The 15,264-nt window shown below is 42.7% G+C and overlaps 2 protein-coding genes across 11 annotated transcripts in view; both read right to left on the minus strand.

The window, feature by feature from the left end:
• LRRFIP1 (LRR binding FLII interacting protein 1) overlaps window positions 1-3,332 on the minus strand; it is a 124,157-nt gene extending 120,825 nt beyond the window's left edge. For 9 of the 10 annotated variants that reach the window (XM_063116027.1, XM_063116021.1, XM_063116020.1 and 6 more), the window contains exon 1: window positions 3,185-3,332. In XM_063116027.1, coding sequence (XP_062972097.1) covers window positions 3,185-3,292 — 108 coding nt within the window. In that variant the 5' untranslated portion in view covers window positions 3,293-3,332. The remainder of the gene's footprint in view (window positions 1-3,184) is intronic. The other variant, XM_063116025.1, reaches the window with a different exon arrangement.
• The window catches only part of RAMP1 (receptor activity modifying protein 1), a 547,734-nt gene that overhangs the window by 228,730 nt on the left and 303,740 nt on the right, over window positions 1-15,264 (minus strand). The window lies entirely within an intron of this gene.

Below are 15,264 nucleotides of genomic sequence, written 5' to 3' on the forward strand. Positions count from 1 at the left end.
AGATCAATAGCATGGATACACAAATACATTTTGCCAGATGGAAGAAGTGACTGCAGACACATGTTTCGGGTGGAAACATTCTACAGTATCTTAGATAAACTTCTGTGCTTACGCAGATATTGTGATTTTATTTGGTTTCTCGGCCCCTCAAAATCAAAGTACACTAGAAGGGGATGCAGAAGCTTTAATGAGAGTATACCCAAACAATATTCAAGTTTCTCTGTCCTCTGAACTCACACATTTCATCCCCATCTTAGATACTACGGAGGGAAGTGATGGATCTATTACACACAATATTTTGAAGATAATTTACAATAAGAAATGTGTTGAAGCTTTTTCAAATGTCACCATGATATTCCACCTTTACCTAATTCTATCCATCTCATTCTCCAAATTATCTTTTAGTAAAAACAAAGTACATTCAACAATGCTGCAGTCAAGACTGTCATTAACTATTCTCTCTACAGAATGAGATCTTTTGAGAGAAATTAGTTTTTATCATTTCATATTTGAATTTGTTGCCAAGAAAAGTGGGGAAAAACTTCTACAATAACCTAAATATAGTTTGGTATTGTATGTACACATTTCTTTAACTTATTGATGCTTATATGAAACATGAAAGAGTATCCCATATGAAGAAAGACTGAATGAATGCTGTACACTGCATCTGAATCCAACAAAGCATTTTTTTGGTCTTTCAATTTTAGAGACATAAAACCTTCACTTACTGCTTCTGTTGTCAAATATAAATAGCTTTTGAAAAGATTCTGTGCGTATTTTGTTTGTTTGCAGTTGAGGAAGAAAATGGCATTGACACACATTGCAGTTAGAAAGAACAAATGAACAATCACCTCCATGGCCTCTAATGACTCTTAAAAAGAGCCTGACTCCAAAACATAGTTTCCCATTTTGTTCCAAACCTGGTAAGCTATGCTTTGCATAAGCCATAAATTGCCAGCAAACCTAGATCAAACATTGGTTTGGGATCTTGGTTTGTGGGCAAACTAAGCTTTACACAAACCACAAATAGAAGATTCTAATCTCACATATAGAGGAATTGGAAGCTGCTCATGCTCCTAACACCAAGCAAACATTTGGTGTTATATTTGAACGTAACTAATATCTCCAAATTTAATTATACTTCTTAAAAGTTCCATAATAAAAGCCTCTTTAAACACTATTTAAAAGAAAAACGCCAAAGTTCTCTGTTCTTAACTCTTCCAAGGCGGCATTACATAAACACAATCGTGTCTTGGAATATTGTGTCACTGAAAGATTTACAATTCCAGATACAATTGAAATTGGAAGATCCTCAATTCCAACGCTGAAGAATTCTATAAATTTTGCCTTAACAGCTCTTCCTGCAATTACGTTGCTACCATGGATATATTCACCACAGTATTTACATATACACTAATGCATCATTATCATTGAGACAAAAATAGTGATTAAATTGTGTTTGTTTCTCTTTACTGCAGCTTTACTAGAGGGGGCCTGCTCTGTTATTTGAAGCCCTATAATTACTTGTAGTTCACTACTAATCAACCCAGAAAAGTAAACAAAGCATCTTCATTCAAAGTTTCTAAAAACAACCAAGTTGGCATGCTACACGTGTTTTTACCCTAACTGCTACTCCATCTATATTATAAACAATTGGCTCTTAACCCTCCATTACAGAAGACTCCTGGAGACAGCAAGACAGATCTTATAAGAGAAAGTATCCAACCTCAAGAACCAAGTATTTGTGCCAATTTATATATGCATAGGACGAATTCCTATTATAAGCCTAATTAACAGATAAGGTGCTCTATTGAAGAGATAGGGGGCTACAGGTAATGGCATGTCAGCACATAGCAGAGAAAGCTTAGAAATGATTGCTTTCCTACCGAGAACATATAAATAATTCTCAAATTAGAGAGATACAGTAACATCACACACACACACACACATTTAGGCTAGCCAATTAAATACCGTCTCGGTATCTATTAGAAGGAGATGGGCATAACCATTTTTGGTAACCAGGCCAGAGGGGGAGTTTTCATCTTTCCCTCCTTTCCACTCCAATAGTATGTATGAAGGGGAGGTGAGAAGAGGGGAAGGATAAGCAGGGGTTGCATCTGGATGTTTGGTAGTTTGTTATTGGAATGAGGGACTAGTTTTTAAAAAGCGAAAGGATCTCACTACTGATAGAATAGATAGGTTTCCTCATCTGTTACCTTCCTCCTGAGATTGTCAAGTCACCAGAAAACACAACTTGCTCTTTCACAGCGGTTTGATATACGTAAAGCAGCAACTGAACGTTTTCTTGGCATAGAACTAAACATTTATCACCTGCTACTTGCTGCAGATCAAACCGCTGTTAAAGGGACAGCTAAAGGAACTAGTTCAAAAGTTGGCAACCTCCCTCTTCCCTCTATTCTGATCTTTGAAACACAAAACTAAGTTGCGTCCACGGCAGAAAGACTTTGTAGGTACATAAAACAATTCTTTTTTTAAAAAAAAATCAACAAATTTATTGTAGCTTAAGTTTTTATAGACTAAAGCCGGTTTTTAACAGATGTAGGGAGGAAAAAACGAAACGTCATCAAAGTGGACCCCAAGAGGCGAAATGGATCTGCAGAGCCCAGATTTGTACAAGGTAAGAACAATTCACAGCAGCAGCAGCAGCAGTACAGATGTTCATATCCTTCATACGTATCCCACCCCACGCAGGCATGATCCAGCCAAACACCGTTTCCTACGGGGCAGGGGCTTGATGCTCCGCCACTGGAATTAACGGGGCGTGAGGGCGCTGAACGCTGGCTGGATCGGGCCCCGCCCTGTTCCCCGGAAGTCAGGAGGGGGGAGGGGCGGAGACACCTGACAGCCGCGGGGGGGAAGGGCGAGAGGGGTGGGTGGGGGAGGGGGCGGCTGAGGTGACAGCTGGGCGCGTCCACCACGGATGGGTGTGGTGTGGTGTGGGGGGAAGTACACCAAATGGCCGCAGCAAGCCGACCTCCCCTCCCGCCTCAGGCGCCCTTGGAGAAAGCCCCGCAGCACAACGGACGAGGCGGAGGCGCCGCTGTTGGAAAGCAACGGAGAGGCAGGCAGGCAGGCGCGCGCACGCGCACGCGCACATAGGCAGGCAGGCAGGCAGGCAGAGCGCGAGCCCGCGGCCACGCCCACCGCCGCCTGCCTCACTCACCTCGCGAGCGATCTGGTTAAGGGCATCGTCCTCGGCCGTGGGCCTCTCGCGGTTGGGCACCCTCTTCCGCCCGGCGGGCCCCTGCTGCTGCGCCCCCACGATCTCCATCGCCCGCTGTCCCTTCCAGGCGTCCTTCGCCCCTGCCGCTGACAAGACTCCACCGGCGTGAGCAGCAGGGCACGGGATTGCTCACTGCGCACGCGCGAGCGGGCAGACCGGAGTCACCGCACGCGGGAGGGGCGAGACTGAGCGAGGAGGAGGAGAGGGCGGGGCGTCAGCGAGAGACCGCCGCAAGAGGCGGTGCCAAAAGGCGGGAAAGATCCACCTTGGGGGAGGGGGAGAGAACCCGGCAGAGATCTCCGTTTGTGGAGAAATTGAGGAGGAGACGTCTGCGCTCTCTCTCGCACACACACACTCGAACACAGAACTGCCTCTTTCCTCAGCCTCATCTCTATCTTGCCTTATTTCCCTATCTAGGGAATGATAAATAATACACAGTGCCCTTGGAAGCAATTGTACTCACTCAATCTTTGTACAACTGGCCTAATTTAACATGTTTTATACATTAAAAATCCTTAAACTTGTTAGACGCACACGGATGCAGTCCACCTTGCATGAAATAAATGTATAAGAAGCCATGTATTTATTTTCAGCATGCCATTTAATATCAACGTACTCTCCCCCCCCCCCACATCCTTACTTTTGCCTCCATAAAAGGTCTGGAAGTTGAAATCCAAAAATATCTCTGATCACAGACAAATTGTTTGTCTTAACCTTGTTCTAAGAAAATATTTGCCTCTATCACAGAACCGCGAAATAACTTGGCACAATCAGGCAAAGGATTAGAATACCAGAGTCAAGCCAGGTCATGAGCAAAGTTTGTTGAACTAGCTGTGTATTAAAGAAATTGATTCATTACGAAAAGGGAAGCAACGAAGTAGATCAATAAACATTACTGCTGGAAATCTACATTAATAAAATGATAACGTACAGTATGCTATAAGATTAGTGAATGCCTCTGGCCTTATTTCAGCTCCTGGGGAACATACACGGAAATCACAATATCCCTTGCCAGTTTAGCTCAACACTTCTTTGCCTAGAATCCTATTTATGGCAGTTGACATATCAAGGGTAAATCTTTGCACTAACTGCCCTCATAAATAGTTTTACATCACCATCCTAATCCCATTTATTTGGGATCCCCATTGATTCCAGTGGAACTAAATTTTTCATTAATTATGTGCATTACTTTTGCATCTGAATTGTTAGCATGTGAACGCAAAAGCAGTTGTCTCCTTTTTTATTTCTGTTAGCTGTAAGTGATCTAGTAAACAGAATCCATACCAAGGTACAACAACAACGTGTTTAGTACCATCTTAGATTTTTTGTGTGGATTCTAGTTCATAAAGGTTTGTAGATTAGAGCACATTCCATCAGATGCATGGTGTGTATTATCCTCAAGCTGGCAAATTGTGTGTGTGTGTATTCATGTTTTTATATATATATATTACATGGGTACAAAGAAAAAAGTTAACACTGGAGGAAAGGCTATCAAAAGCAAGATGTAAAGTAGACCTTTCTATGCAAAACTCAGATGTATATAAGAAATAATTGATCATTTATAACAATAGTAATTGTTTCCTTTGTCGAGTTATGGAACAGCATTTGAATGGCCTTGGAGATTTAAATGTTTGTTTATTTATTTATTTATTTATTTGTTACATTTCTATACCGCCCAATAGCCGAAGCTCTCTGGGCGGTTCACAAAAATTAAAACCATAATAAAACAACCAACATGTTAAAAGCACAATTACAAAATACAGTATAAAAAGCACAACCGGGATAAAACCACGCAACAAAATTGATATAAGATTAAAATACAGAGTTAGAACAGTAAAATTTAAATTTACGTTAAAATTAAGTGTTAAAATACTGAGAGAATAAAAATGTTCTCTCACTGTTTTCTGAATGTTGCCATTTTTTATGTCTAGTTGTGTTCGTTTATCCTTTTTCGTAGAGCTTGATTTGTTCGTCCTATGTAGAGAGCAGAAGGGGATTGCTAGTGGACGATGACATGTGTCATGTTGGAGAGTGAGTAAGTGAGTGAAGCCCTTCATAGCGGGGCTGATGTTATTCGGTCCTCAACAGTGCTGCCTGAATGGATATGGGGAAAGTGTGAGCGAAAGGAAAAGGTGACACTGTGCAATGCATTTAGATGCATGACACCCCAAGGCCCAGTTCACATGCTGACCCTGCCCTTGGGAATGCCCCCCTTTCCTGCTGTCTCGGGGTGGGACATAGGATTGCTCCCTTTTACATTTTATTTATCACATTTCTAGCTGAAGCTCTTTTATTAGTGGAAAGAAGGCAACTAAAATATAAATCATATATTCCCATTGCCTAATAATATAAGTTTCAATCTACGTGGCAAAATATGCACTTTTTTTCAAAAATTTAGATTAAGTACAAAACTGAATCGTTGTAAACCACCCAGAAATCTTCAGCTATTGGGCAGTATAGAAATGATGATGATGATCATGATGATAACAACAACAACATTTTGAGAGCATGACTTTTTCTTTGAAAAAATGTTTTTAAAAAAGGCTCATTTAAAAAAAAATGGTTATAACAATGCCAAACCCCCTGCCAGTTCCAAAATGCTCTATTTAAAGAGCATAAACTGCAGGGCAGGCAGCTGACCCTTCAATATCTTGTGTGTGAGAGTGTTGTTTTACATTCAATGAGGGGATGTTTCCTTTGTACTAGTTTTAAAACAACCTGCTCTAAAACAGAACTATGCCTTTATCAGAACATGCCATTATTCAGTCTGCTGGGGAAATGAAGTTACCAAAACAAACGAAAAGTGGGTGTGGGTGCGGGAGAGGAGGTTACATGTGAACAGTGATGAGTTGCCATTGCCACGATTCTTTAATATTTACATTTCTAGTAGTTGCCATGGTATTCTTCCAGGACAGTCATAATTATTTGACCACCATATGGTTATTATTAGACTAATAGTTTTTCCTCAAGGCTCCAAATGAGTTTTAGCAATTAAAGTCCACTCTACTGCTCTTTGAACTGTCAATAGAATTTATCCATTTCAATGCTGAGAGCAACTTTTTCTTTTCTTTTTTTGCAAAGACAGGGGATCTCTAACCTCTCTTGCCATTTGTGATCTTCCTGTTTGTCTCCTTGCTTGTTAATCAGCACATAAACAGAACAGGGGAACAGCTCCAATTCCATTGACCACGCAAGAGCCAAGGGCCAGTGTTCTATTCTATTATGTATACTTGAGATGGCCACTCCGTGATGCTGATACTAGGCATTCTTCCCTTTGTGTTTCAGGACATCTCTAGGTCCTAAGTGGAAATATTCCCAAGTAACCCACCTAATTCTAGTCCATGGTAAACAACATTCCCAACAGCCTCAACTCCTTTATCATAGAATCATAGAATAGTAGAGTTGGAAGGGGCCTATAAGACCATCGAGTCCAACCCCCTGCTCAATGCAGGAATCTACCTTAAAGCATCCCTGACTGTCCAGCTGCCTCTTGAATGTCTCTAGTGTGGGCCCATTACCTCCCTAGGAAACTGTTTCCATTGTTGTACTGCTCTAACACTCAGGAAGTTTTTCCTGATGTCAAGCCGGAATCCGAGTTCCTGTAACTTGAACCCGTTATTCAGTTTCCTGCACTCGTAATTGTTCTGTGTCAGCTTTCTGGCTGACTGAACTCTTTGCTTCATGGTCACTATCTAGATCAGCCTTCCCCAACATAGTGCTTTCCAGAAGTGTTGGACTACAGATCCCATAATGTTCAGCGAGCATTATTGGCCAACTCCAAGGGCCAATCCCTATTCACAAAGCCTTATAAAGCCTCAGAGCTTGCTTCCTAGCCTGAATAACTTGTCTCACCAGAGGAACCCGTATGCTAATTGCCCCTGATCCCTCGGACTGACACCACGTCCTTGCCCATGGACTCTGAAGCATCACCATGTGGCATGGTTAGGGTGACCCTATGGAAAGGAGGACAGGGCTCCTGTATCTTTAACAGTTGTATTGAAAAGGGAATTTCAGCAGGTGTCATTTATATATATGGGGAAATTTCCTCTTCATCACAACAGTTAAAGCTGCCCTCTTTTAAATTTGGCCACTCTAGTATAGCTCCTGCACCTTTAACTGTTGTGATGAAGAGGGAATTTCACCAGGTTCTCCATATATACAAATGACTCCTGCTGAAATTCCCTTTTCTATGCAACTGTTAAAGATACAGGAGCCCTGTCCTGCTTTTCATAGGGTCACCTTAGGCATGGTTAATGCCTGCTTGGTTCTGACATCCACATAGATGATTAGATGTCAGGGAGTATGGACGGCGGATGTAGAGAGAGAGAGGAGGTATTCAGACAGGGCTGCCCCTCCCATTTGCCAGAGTGAGGCATCCACCTCAGGCAGCATCTCAGCCACCTCAGGCATCCTCCCTTGCTGTTCCTTCTGAGTCCTCCCCCCACCCCCATCATTCATTCATTGCTGTTGGAGGATGGAGTTATGTGTGCCCTGTGTTCCCTAAGCTTGCCTGCTGTCCTCAGTGAACACTGTCCTATTGCCTGTATTGAAGTAAGATTCAGCTGCCAGTACAGTTGGCTTCTGTCCTTGGAAAATGAGGGTGCTGTCTTGTCCTTTGCCTCAGGTACCAATATCTTTTAGGCCAGCCCTGCTTTCAGCCTCTTCCTGCAGTCTGTGGTCAGGCCAAGGCCTTGTGTAGTGACAGGCTGCAGCTGGGGTCTGATTCTGGTTCTCTCTCAGCACTAGTTGTGAGGCTAGCTGCATGGCCTTTTACCCCAATACTAGAAGGAGCTGTAAGTAATGGAACTTTACTGAGTGGCCTCCTCCACACCCGCTCTGAGTAATAGCTGTGAGTTTCAGAAGCTCAGGAAACCAATATAAATATGGGTGGGGAGTTTGGAGGCAAATGCCAATGCTGAACATTTTCCAAAAGCTTACGATTGTACCATGACAACACCCCAGAAAACAAATAATTTCCCACATGTTGCAGGGGAAAACAGCAGTTTGCAAGAATTGTATCTGAACAAAAGCATAAATTAAAAGCACCAAGCCTAGTTGCTACACTGGATAATAATTTACAGGTTTGCATTGTCAGGGTCTAGGTGACCGAGGGCTGACTGACAGTCTATGTGCCCAAGCCTCAACTGATGACACCCAACTCTACTACTCCTTTCCACCCAATTCCAAGGAAGCGGTTTCTGTGCTAAATCGGTATCTGTTGGCAGTAATGGATTGGATGAGGGTGAACAAATTGAAGCTTAATCCAGATAAGACAGAGGCGCTCCTGGTCAGTCAAAAGGCAGATCAGAGAATAGGGATTCAGCTTGTGCTGGATGGGGTTACACTCCTCCTGAAGACACAGGCCCGCAGCTTGGGTGTACTTCTGCATTCAGCCCTGAGCCTGGATGCCCAGGTTTTGGCGGTGGCCAGGAGTGCATTTGCACAGTTAAAGCTAGTGCGCCAGCTGCGCCCATTTCTAGAGATGTCGGACCTGGCCACAGTGACACATGCCTTAGTTATATCCTGATTGGATTACTGTAACGCGCTCTACGTGGGGCTGCCTTTGAAGAGTGTTCGGAAACTCCAGCTGGTTCAAAGAGCTCCAGCCAGATTGTTGACCGGGGCTGGTTACAGGGAGCACACAACTCCCCTGTTAAAACAGCTCCACTGGCTTCCAGTCTGTTTCCGGGCACAATTCAAAGTGCTGGTTATGACCTATAAAGCCCTATATAGTTCGGGTCCAGGTTATTCTCCCTTACGAGCCTGCCCGTGCTTTGAGATCTTCTGGAGAAGCCCTTCTTTTAGTCCCACCATCTTCACAGACGTGCTTGGGGGTAACATGGGAGAGGGCCTTCTCGGTGGCTGCTCCAGTGCTTTGGAACTCTCTTCCCGGGAAAGCTAGACTGGCTCCTTCTTTGATGGGCTTTCAGAAGCAGGCAAAAACTTGTTTGTTCCAGCAGGCCTTTGGAGAATAATCTGGTCCTCCATCTATGTTAATGACTTATAATTTTGTTGTGTATTTTAAACGTTTATGTTTTAATATTTTTGGGGGGTACATTTATTTTCCTAGGTTTTACAATGTATGTTTTAAACTTTATAAGACCACCTTGAGGCCCAGTATTGGGAAAAGGCAGGATACAAATAAATATAATAATAAATAATAATAATAATAATAATAATAATAATAATAACAACAACAACAATAACTGAACTATACTGCAGAGAATGGCAGAAATGTTATTTCCCCTACACACACACACACAGAGGCAAAACAAGCAAAGTAAATAGGATAGTGAATTCATAGAATCATAGAATAGCAGAGTTGGAAGGGGCCTATAAGGCCATCGAGTCCAACCCTCTGCTCAATGCAGGAATCTACCTTAATGCATCCCTGACAGATGGCTGTCCAGCTGCCCCCTGAAGACCTCCAGTATGGGAGAGAAGTGGTTCTTTAAACTTCAAGTGTTTCAAGCTGAAATAGCTCTTCTTCAGGAAAAATAATGGTTAAATGGGAAAAGCAATTATTGCTGATTTCTTTTTCTGTAATACTGATAAAGTTGATTCTCTTTTAGACTGAAATACTATGCATGCTTACCTGGGAGTAAGCCCCATTGAAAAAAGTGGGTCTTTCTTCTGAATACGTAGGAATAATTTGCACATTGTGTTTATAAAGTACCAGACTTTTCTTAGCCTGTCAAGTCCTTACATTTAAAAAAACCGAACACATCAAAAAATGAATACATCTGTTCCAACTTTTAAATGGTTTGCACTTCTGCACACCAGATTTCTCTGCAAACGTCAATATGATGACTCTACCGTTAAAAGGGCAGGGGGTGAGTGAGCTGACTCTAATCCATAATTATATGTTAATAAATAGTAAAGAAATTGAGAGATCTCAAACAAACTATAATTATCTCTATTTTTAACTTAGCCTCTGCTTTACTAATTAAATGTTAATAATTGGACAACGTTTTGTGAGCTTTTAGTTGGATGTGTTAAGTCCCTCTGGGTGATTCAGCATGTGAACTAAAAGCAGGCCAAATTCTTGTCCTCCTTTACTGCAGAAAAGTACAGAAAAGGGATATTTGTAATTCTTCTGCTTTGTCATTATAATGAAATAACTGGGCAATTTCCAGTGCTTGTATAGAGCAAAGAGGCCTGGAAGACTTGTCCTGCAGTTGCAGGAACAAATGCAGCATTTTTCGTCCTCCCATGACCAAATGACAGTCTATGCAGTCAACACAACAGTTTTCCAGTGGGCCACTTGGCCCTTAAGGTAATACAGTAATAGGCACATCATAGATTAATTCATGTCTCAACTAGCAGTAAGGGGTGGGTGTGGAATTGTCGAAACTTCCCTCAAATTGGCAGCTATGATCCAGCAGTCCCTATGGCTACTAGCCAACCATTCCTTTGTTAGGCAAATTGCTGGTTGCTCCAGGATGATTGGCTGATGGAAGAATATCTCCCTGTTTGAATGTAATGCCCATCACAGGTGGGAAAAGGTGGCACAGCCCAGCTAAGGAGAGGCAGCAGATTTGTGGATGTGTACCTGGACAAAGCAACAGCTTGCCTTTTGAAAGAGGCAGAGACCCAGAAATCACTGTAAATTGGCTGAAGGTTCTTTGGGAGTGCCAGGCCTCCCTCCCTCCCTCCCTCCCTCCCTCTCTCTCAGGATCTGATGATTGCATCTGCTGCCTTGAAAGAGTTCAGGCTCCTTGCCTCTACTTCTGTTCTTTGTAAACAAATCAAATATTACAAAAATGCCCACCAATGCTCTCTCTTCCAAAGAAAAACAAACCCCCAAAGCACTGCCCCAGAAGTGTCTCACTACTGTCTCTGAAGCCTCCTTATCAGGAAGTGGGGAGCATGCAGCAGTATTTCGAAGTCTCAGCATGTCATGATAAGACCAGGGGTCTTTCAAAACTACTTGCAATGTTGCCAAAAAAAAAAAAAAAAAAATCAACAATGCTGACTGCAAACCCCAAACTGCTCTCACTGGCTTTATTTGCTACATGAGTAAAGTGAGTATAATGGTGGCCTGTCTTGCAAGATTATTGTGAAATCGGGGAGGGTGGAGGAGAGAGGGAAAATGTTGCTTCAAGCCTTCAGTTCTTTAAAATAAAGCAGTTATGATTCTTAGTGCCAGGTCTCAGTCCAGTCAGGCTTCAGCCCATCGAATTCTTGGATGTGAGCAGCTGTCTGTCCAGCTGGGCAGAAGCAGGTGCAGAGGTCTAAATCAGCAGCACCCACGATTTAGAAAACCCTCCCTTGTGTGGCTCTGTAGTGGAACCCACAATCTGGAAGCTCCTCCCCCACGTAGTTTGGGAGGCAGAGAGTGTAACATCTTTTGAACACCTCGTGAAAACACGCTTGTCCATCAAGGTTTTCCCTGGACTGTAAATAAATCAACTGTAGTACTCCATTGTACTGCTCCTTGATTTTTTACTTTAGTAAGAACATGAGAAGTGATATGCTGGATAAGACCGAGGGTCCATCTAGTCCAGCACTCTGTTCACACAGTGGCCAACCAGCTCTCGACCAGGGACCAACAAAGCAGAACATAGAATCATAGAATAGTAGAGTTGGAAGGGCCTATAAGGCCATCAAGTCCAACCCCCTGCTCAATGCAGGAATCCACCTTAAAGCATCCCTGAGAGATGGCTCTCCAGCTGCCTCTTGAATACCTCTAGTGTGGGAGAGGCCACAACCTCCCTAGGTAATTGATTCCATTGTCATACTGCTCTAACAGTCAGAATCTGGCTTCCTGTAACTTGAGCCCGTTATTCCGTGTCCTGCACTCTGGGATGATCAAGAAGAGATCCTTGCCCTCCTCTGAGTGACAACCTTTTAAGTATTTGAAGAGTGCTATCATGTCTCCCCCTCAATCTTCTCTTCTCCAAGCTAAACATGCCCAGTTCTTTCAGTCTCTCTTCATAGGGCTTTGTTTCCAAACCCCTGATCATCCTGGTTGCCCTCCTCTGAACATGCTCCAGCTTGTCTGCATCCTTCTTGAATTGTGGAGCCCAGAACAGGACGCAGTACTCAAGATGAGGCCTGACCAGGGCCAAATAGAGAGAAACTACTACCTCACGTGATTTGGAAGCTATACTTCTATTAATGCAGCCCAAAATAGCATTTGCCTTTCTTGCAGCCATATCGCACTGTTGCCTCATATTCAGCGTGTGATCTACAACAATTCCAAGATCCTTCTCATTTGTAGAATTGCTGAGCCAAGTATTCCCCATCTTGTAACTGTGCATTTGGTTTCTATTTCCTAAATGTAGAACTTGGCATTTATCCCTATTAAATTTCATTCTGTTGTTTTCAGCCCAGCACTCCAGCCTATCAAGATCACTTTGAAGTTTGTTTCTGTCTTCCAGGATATTAGCTATCCCACCCAATTTTGTGTCATCTGCAGATTTGATAAGTGTTCCCTGCACCTCCTCGTCCAAATCATCAATAAAAATGTTGAAGAGCACTGGGCCCAGGACTGAGCCCTGCGGTACCCCACTCGTTGCCTCTCCCCAGTTTGAGAAGGCTCCATTGATAAGCACTCTTTGAGTCCAATTCTGGTGCAACAGCATTGTCCCACCCATGTTCCATAGCAACTGGTACACACAGTCTTACTGCCTTTGATACTGGATGTTGCACTTAGCCAACAGGACTAGTAGCCACTGATAGCCTTGTCCTCCAGGATTTTTTCCAGCCCCCTTTTAAAGCCATCCAAATTGGTGGCCATCACCAGTTTGTGGTAGTGAGTTCCATAGTTTAACTTTGCACTGTGTAAAGAATTACTTCCATTTATCTGTCCTGAATCTCCCACCAATCAGCTTCATGGGATGACCCCGTGCTCTAGTACTTTGAGGGAAGAAAATGTCTCCCTATCCATATTCTCCACACCATGCATAATTTTGTACACCTCTATCATGTCTCCCATTAGCCTCCTTTTTTTCTAAGCCAAATAATCCCAGCTGTTGTAACCTTCCCTTGTAGGAGGGATGCTCCATCCCCGTAATCATTTTAGTTGTCCTTTTCTGCACTTTTTCCAGCTCTATAATATCCTTTTTTAGACCAGAATTGTACACAGTATTCTAAGTGTGGTTGCACCATAGATTTGCATAAAGGCAGTATGATACTGGCAGTTTTATTCTCAATTCCTTTTCTACTAATGCCTAACATGGAGTTTGCCTTCTTTACAGCAGCCACACCCTGAGTTATTGACTTCATAATGGTGGGACAGGTAGTAGAGTAAGAGCAACCAAACTTCAGGTTTGGAAGATCAACTTTGGTAGGAAGGGTGACATAAAGTTGAGGACCAAGGTGCCTCTAACCACATGCCTAATCCAGGAATTATTTTTTCTGCACCAGAACTGGAGCTCACCAACAAATCCTTCCACATGCAAATCTATTCCTGATTATTTATTTTAGGAGCATAATTTAGAAGGAAAAAGAGGTCTTTTTTTTTTTTTTTTTGCAATTTCCACTGGAATTGGAAATCCTTGCTGATCTACCATCTGCCCACCTTGGTACTAGAGCAGTGGTTCCCAACCTTGGGTCCCCAAATGTGATTGACTATAACTCCCATCACCCCCATCCAGCATGGTCAACAGTCAGTGATGATGGGTGTTGTAGCCCACAACACCTAGAGGCCCAAGGTTGGAAATCATTGCCCTAGTGGTTCCGCTTTTTGTTGTCTTTGATTGCACAGTTACCGTCAGCATATCTGAGTCCAGGAACCCAAGCTGACTCCAAGTTAAACTATAAAGGAGGCCCCAGGGAGGCATCCCCTCGGCAGCTGCCCAAGGTTACTGGGGGCTAGCAGCCCAGCTAAGAAGGGGTTTTCCCAAAAGGCAGATTGACCAAAGACCTAGAAGTTTATTTGTTTGGCCTTCATCTGGTGTTGTATAAACACAACAGAAATATTCATTATTTTGATTATTTTATACATTAATTTCTCATTGTGTTTTCCTGCCTAAATTCTAGGGGTGCAGAAACTTATTAGTCTCTTGGGGGTGGCAGCTGGAGGTGGGACAGCTTGGAGTCCACATTCCTGACGAAGATGGCACTTTCCTGGGAGTGGGTCCATCGAACACAATGGCCTTACTTCTTAGGAGGCAAGTCTAGGATTGTCCTGTCACTGGTTCAAAGTTCATTTCATGCAAGATGAAAGTACCCATCTCAGGCAAAGTTTCCCACATTTTTATGTATATTCATGAATGTGGCATTTCTCAAGCTTATCTTTTACTACAGGAGTTAAGGATAAACAAATCACAAATGCAAAACAGAATTTGAGATAACTTGGTTAATTCTGTTAAGTTTACAGGTTAATTTTGTTATTTTTGTCCTCCTATCTTGCATATTTAAAAATGCACTAGCAATAAGAAAGCTTACCATGATGCTCTAATAATCTTTTTTTAAAAAAGGTTTTTCCAGCAGTTTCTGAATTGGCACACAAGCTAAAATTCTCAGAATAAAACTGGATGAGGATTATGCTTCTCTTACTTCCTTGCATGGAACATTTCCTGCTTTCCTGCATGTCCTGTTTTTAAAGACTTGAAGGTTTTCTTTCACTTTCCAATGTAAATAGTACCTGCTAGGGTGACCATATGAAAGGGAGGACAGGGCTCCTGTATCTTTAACAGTTGCATAGAAAAGGGAATTTCAGCAGGAGTCATTTGTGTGCATGTCTCACCTGGTGAAATTCCCTCTTCATCACAACAGTTAAAGCTGCAGGAGCTATACTAGAGTGACCAGATTTTAAAGAGAGCAGGGCACCTGCAGCTTTAACTGTTGTGATGAAGAGGGAATTTCACCAGGTTCTCCATATATACAAACGACACCTGCTGAAATTCCCTTTTCAATACAACTGTTAAAAATACAGGAGCCCTGTCCTCCTTTTCATATGGTCACCCTAGTACCTGCTAATTAGAACATGCAAGAAGTATCTTACCTTTCAGTACAATATATGGAAACCCTAACCCACCCCCAGTTCTTCATCCATACATTATCAGAGAACC

Source organism: Elgaria multicarinata, chromosome 2, assembly GCF_023053635.1.
Source record: "Elgaria multicarinata webbii isolate HBS135686 ecotype San Diego chromosome 2, rElgMul1.1.pri, whole genome shotgun sequence".
NCBI lineage: Eukaryota > Metazoa > Chordata > Lepidosauria > Squamata > Anguidae > Elgaria > Elgaria multicarinata.